This window comes from Sceloporus undulatus, chromosome 2, assembly GCF_019175285.1.
Source record: "Sceloporus undulatus isolate JIND9_A2432 ecotype Alabama chromosome 2, SceUnd_v1.1, whole genome shotgun sequence".
In the NCBI taxonomy this organism is placed as follows: domain Eukaryota; kingdom Metazoa; phylum Chordata; class Lepidosauria; order Squamata; family Phrynosomatidae; genus Sceloporus; species Sceloporus undulatus.
The window spans coordinates 263626587-263632586 of record NC_056523.1 but is presented as its reverse complement, the minus strand read 5'-3'; the positions used below and the strand labels follow the sequence as shown (position 1 = coordinate 263632586).

At 42.5% G+C, this 6000-nt stretch overlaps 1 protein-coding gene across 2 annotated transcripts in view; it reads left to right on the top strand.

The window, feature by feature from the left end:
* Positions 1-1541: 1541 nt before the first annotated feature.
* The window catches only part of SRFBP1 (serum response factor binding protein 1), a 74787-nt gene continuing 70328 nt past the window's right edge, over positions 1542-6000 (top strand). The window contains exon 1 of one of the 2 annotated variants that reach the window (XM_042453319.1): positions 1542-1696. In XM_042453319.1, coding sequence (XP_042309253.1) covers positions 1667-1696 — 30 coding nt within the window. In that variant the 5' untranslated portion in view covers positions 1542-1666. The remainder of the gene's footprint in view (positions 1697-6000) is intronic. The other variant, XM_042453317.1, reaches the window with a different exon arrangement.

Genomic DNA, 6000 nt, shown 5'->3' with positions numbered 1-6000 from the left:
GTCTGTATGGGGCCATAAGAATCAGAGCTGGAAGAGACCACAAGGGCCATCCAGTCAACCCACTGCCATGCAGGAACTCTCAATCAAAGCACCCCCTGTGACAGATGGCCATTAAACCTCTGTTTAAAGACTTTCAGGGAAGGAGACTCCACTGCGCTCTGAGGGAGTCTGTTCCACTGTTGAACAGCCCTTACTGTCAGGAAGTTCCTCCTAATGTTGAGGTGGAATCTCTTTTCCTGGAGCTTGCATCCATTGTTCTGGGTCCTGTTCTCTGGAGCAGCAGAAAACAAGCTTGCTCCCTCCTCAATATGACATCCCTTCAAATATTTAAACAGGGCTATCATATCACCTCTTAATCTTCTCTTCTCCAGGCTAAACATCCCCAACTCCCTGAGTTTTTCCTCATAGGACATGGTTTCCAGGCCCTTCACCATTTCAGTCGCCCTCCTCTGGACATGCTCCAGCTTCTCAACATCCATTTTTGAATTGTGGTGCCCAGAACTGGACACAATATTCCAGGTGGGGCCTGACCAAAGCAGAGCAGAGTGACTGCATCTGCACTGCCGATTTAATGCACTTTGACACCACTTTGACTGCCACTCCTCCATCCTCTGGAATCCTGGGATCTGTAGAGAAGGCTACAAAGGTCTCACAAAATTACAAATCCCAGAATGCCATAGCATGGAGCCACAACAGTTAAAATCGGTGGCAAACTGGGTTAACTCAGCAATGCAGATATACACTTGTCCCTCCACATTTGCTAGGGTTAGGGGAACAAGGCCCCTGCGAATATGGAAAAACCAAACATATAAAAACACTATGTTTTTAACCTGAGAGGATACCTCTCTAGGAATCTTTAGGTCCTCCAGGAGAACTCTGTGGTCAATGTCCAACAGACACTGACCATAGAACTGCACTGGAGGAGTACAAATGCCTAGCAGTCTCTCTAGGAATCTCTAGGTCCTTCATTGAAAGTTTTAGTTAAAATTGACCATAGAGTTGCACTGGAGGACCTAGATATTCCCAGAGAGAACATATTAATAAAATCCGTGAATAATCAAATCCGCAAATATGGAGGGATGAGTGTATAACATATATATTTTATCACACTTCTCCTATTGGATTGAGGCGGTTTACAACATCAATAAAATACAGCAAACAGATAAAATAAAAACAGATGCAGCCAAGGGGAGAAGAACCAGTTAAAGGGCTTTCTTGGGCAGATTAGTTCAGGGGGGAAAGGGCTGCCTTTGCCTCCCTCCAGTGGGTGACCTTACTCAAAAAACTCCAACTTATTCACTTTCAGATCAGGGTTCCAGCCTAATACTGTATTTGCTGGCCATAAAAGAGCCCAATGTCCCTTAATCCTCGCCAGTTCCCTCATCCCGAGAGCTTTGCTCTCTTTTGCTGCCCCTATTATATGAACTCTTATGGGTTGGTCCTCCACTGCCATAGAGTGCGAGCTAGAGCTACCAGGAATTGTATCATAGAGTGCGAGCTAGAGCGTCCGCCGGAAGTAGAGCGCCGATGTGGAGCGAGCGGCGCATGCGCGTTCTTTCGTTTGCTTTGGGAAGCGTGGGGGGATCCCTGGCTGCGAGGGCTAGCCCAAACGGACCACCCCTTGGTCGCCCCACTGCGCATGCGCAAAGGGGCTCTCTGAGGGAACATGGCGGACGTTCTGAACCTCAACAATGAGGTGAGTTTCTCTCTGCTGCTTTGGAGGCAGTTCAAGGCGGCCAGAGGTGTCCTCATCGCCAAGGAGGACGCAGAATGGAGGACAGTTGCAGCATATAATAGCACTCATATAAATCCATGCTTCTTAATCCTGCTCAAAATGGAGGGCCTTTTGGAATTCTTCCTGGACAGGAGGTTGAGATGGAGGACGTGTCCTGGAAAAGGAGGACTCCTGGGCACCCTGGCTTAGGATGGCAGGCAGCTAGGTAGGGAAGGAGCCTTGGAGAGGGCCTTGGCTCTCCCTCCCTCCTTAAGGCTTGGTTTAAAGGAGTGGTCCCCAATACTGTGCTCTAAGAGATTTTGGACTCCAACTCCCAGAAGCCTCAACCATGTTAGCCAGTAGCCTGGGATTCTGGGAGCTGAAGCCCAAAATCCCTTAAAGAGCACAGTTTGGGGACCTCTGTTATAATTATCAAGGGTTCAGCAGTGGTCCCCAAACTGTGCCCATTAAGAGACTTTGAGCTTCAGCTCCCAGAATCCTCAGCCATGTTGGCCAGTAGTCTGGGATTCTGGGAGTTGAAGTCCAAAGTTCCCTTAATTGTGACCCCAGAGCTTAATAAAGAGTACAGTTTGGGGCCCAGGCTCTGAGATGGGGGCTGGGGGTCCAAAACACACTGCAGGAATAATCCAGTTTGAGACTGCTTTAACTGCCCTGGCTCAATGAATGATAGGGAATGTTGGGATTTGCAGTGTTTGTGAGACATTGAGCCTTCTCTGCCACAGAGAGCTCTGGGGTCACAAGAAACTACAGTTCCCAGGGTTCCCTAGCATTTGAGCCAAGGCAGTCAAGGCTGTCACAAACTGGATTATTTCTACAGTGTGTTTTGGACCTTAGACCTTGGGAAGTTTGGGTTGCGCTTCCCAGCACTGCCCAGGCAGCATCGACACGATACACATAATGCAGTTTGACACCACTTGTAAGTGCTGTATTTCCAGCCTGATGGGATCCTAGGATTTGTAGTTTTACAAGATCTTTAGCCTTCTCTGCCAAAGAGTGATGGTGAGAGACAGGGTGGAATAGTGGTTTGGATGTTGGACTAAAAACCAGAGTTCAATTCCTGGCTCGCCATGAAACCCACTGGGTGACCTTGGGCAAGTCGCACTCTCTCAGCCTCAGGGAAAGGAAATGGCAAAATCTCTTCTGAAGAAATCTTGCCAAGAAAATCCCATTATAAGTTGGCCATAAATCAGATATGACTTGAAGACACAGAGTAGTAGCAGCAGCAACAATGTGCTCTGAGCTACATCATTTTCACATGGGTGAGGTGGGGGCCTTCTTTTTTAAACCAAAGCTGAGTGAGAGCTGGTGTGGCCCAGTGGTCTGAGCATTGGACTGCGACTCTGGAGACTAAGGTTCAATTCAAAGTTGAGTGAGACCTACTGGGTGTCGACGAAGTCACATGCTCTCAGCCTCAGAGGAAGGCAATGGCAAAACCTCTTCTGAAGAAATCTTGGCAGGAAAACCCCATAGTAGGGTCACCATAGTGTTGTGCTAAGTTGGAAACATGTTGGAGACACAAATTAACAACAACCTGCCTGCCAAAACTAAAAATCCCCCGGATTCTATAGGATGGAGCCATGGTGTCAAGTGATGTCAAACGGCATTATTTCTACAGTGTTGATGCACCCGCGGTCAGCATTGGCCGTGATGTCTGAGGTTTTTTTTAAGGATCTATAGTTCAATAAAGGTAACATTTCTTTACATGTTTTTTGAGTAGAAAGGAGTTCACGTTCAGTCTTTAACTTCTCTAGGGATGACCACCTTTCTGAGACCCTGGAAAGACTTCCCAGGTCAGTGTAAAGCCCAAGGTTTAAATTCACTTGGTGGTCACAATTTGAGTAGAGCCAAAGTAGTGAATCAGTTGGTGACTTGAGTTAATATGTTCTGCTTGGGACTATACATCTGGTCAGTTAGGACCTACTGCTGGGTCCTAGCTTTATCTTAAATGGACTAGAAGTGTAGCAGCCTTACTATTACCAAAGAAATATAGAGTACAGAAATGGCTTCCTATGTGCAAGCTATATGCCTCATTATATAACAGTTTTCCTGAACGTAGGTCCAAAACACACTGCAGAAATAATCAAGTTTGATATTGTTTTAAATGCCCTGGCTCAGTGCTAGGGAATCCTGGCAACTGTATTTATTATTATTATTAACCTTTATTTATGAAGCGCTGTAAATTTACACAGTGCTGTACATGCAATCTTTTTAGTTAGACGGTTCCCTGCCCTCAGGCTTACAATCTAAAAAGGCATGACAGAGAAGGAGAAGGGAGTGGTGACGGGAAAGGGTAAGAGGTCCAGCAGTTCCTCTCAACCTCCGAGGCTTGGACCAAGGCAGATGAACTGGAGGGAGGGCTTGGCTTCAAAATGGAAGGTTAATCATTATCCAGGGAAAATACATACTCACAAGTAGGATAATACATATACAGTACATAGCAATACAGGAATTGTGGATCCAGTTTATTGTGGAACCTGAGCTCTCTGACAGAGAAGGCTAAATGTCTCACAAGACTACAGGTCCTAGAATTCCCTAGTTTTAAGTTAAAGCAGTCTCAAACTGGATATATTTCTGCAGTGTGTTTTGAACATTAGAAGCTAAGTAAGAGTCAGGTCCGGTTAGTAATTGGAAGAGATACCCTCTGAACATAGTAGATGCTGTAGGCTATATTTGGAGGAATGCAATGGCAAACCACCTCTGAATAAATCTTGCCTAGAAAACCTTATGATAAAGCTGCAGTAAATCAGAGTTGCCCCAAAGACACAACACTAATTTAATCAGGTCTAACAAAGCCAACACTAATATATTTATTATGACATGAACTTTCATGGGCTGAGGATTGTTGAAGTGGACTCGATAAAATCTTACACCATGATACCATATTAATCTTTAAGGTTGTATTAAACACTTTGTTATATAGTGCATGTGTACAATGGTTATATACAGTTTTATATGATTACATAAAACAGATGTGTATATAAATATATGTCTAATGCAGACACACATAGGCCTAAATCCTATTGCTAGTTTTGACTGGACTAGACCTATTGAGTCATTGAGATTTACTTATGTGTTGACTCAGCATTCAGCATATGATTGAATGGATTTACTCAGGGCTAACCAACAGGATGCCATACATTTGTGTTCACATTTGTGCTGCACAGGCTGATCTTGTGAATGTATAATAGAGAAACCTTTTTTTATATATACCACAAAGAGATATAACATTTCCAAACATTTTGAAGCCATTGGAGATTCCTCCCCCCACCTTTTTAATATTTTTATTTTTTAACAGACAAATATACAAGAATATAACAAATAACAAAGCAAAAAACTAAACAAAAACCCCCAAAAAGAATAACGAATCATCATTTTGAAGTATATCATTATCAAATATGTCTTTTATCCCTTTATATTCCATATATTTCTTCATATCTTATCGACATTCATTTTGTTTTTAATTAAAAAAGAAAAAGAAGGAATAACTGTGATAATAATAGTGATAATTAAAAAAAGGTGACATGACATTTAGTCAAAAAGACGGACAAACAACACAGATATAAGACATCTTATGACGGTGAAAAACAAGAAAGAAAACAAACAAAAAAACAACACACAAAACAGTTTCACAAGACTTTCTCGCTTCTAAATGTTTCCATCTTTGTAGACTATTATATAGTTCCCCCTATATTTGTCCTTTTCTTTTCATCTTGTTATTAAATTTCTCTTCCCTAATTCTGCCAAAGTTTAAACTATAAACTATGTCTTCATGAGATTCCTTCCTCCTTTAAAGGAAAGAATTATGAAAACAAATTGGTGGGAGGGGGAATGGATCAAACCTAAATTTTGCAGTGATAGCTTTAGCAACATAAAATATTTTATTGATAATTTAGTTATCAGATGGAATTAAACTGTTTGGTGTGAAATTATGACATTTAAAAATATCAGAGCTTCAAATTGTAAATTTATTTTATACTACAGATAAACTGCAGGTGCTGCACACTGTTCTATCTAAACACATGCATCTTAGTTTAGGCTACTACTATATTTGGATATAAAGGAAGGGTTCCTATTGGTAATATGCCTTAGTGTATCCTTTTACAATCTGTGGAAGGAGATATGAAAACCTTTTTTGCACAACTTACCAGAAAGCAACTAGGACACTTTTCCCAAAGAGAGCATCATCCTCCCGGACATCTTCAGGAACTCTGGTAGGTCCAAGAAAATGTTGTGATCTTTGTGCAGCTAGATGCAGCCTGGCTGCA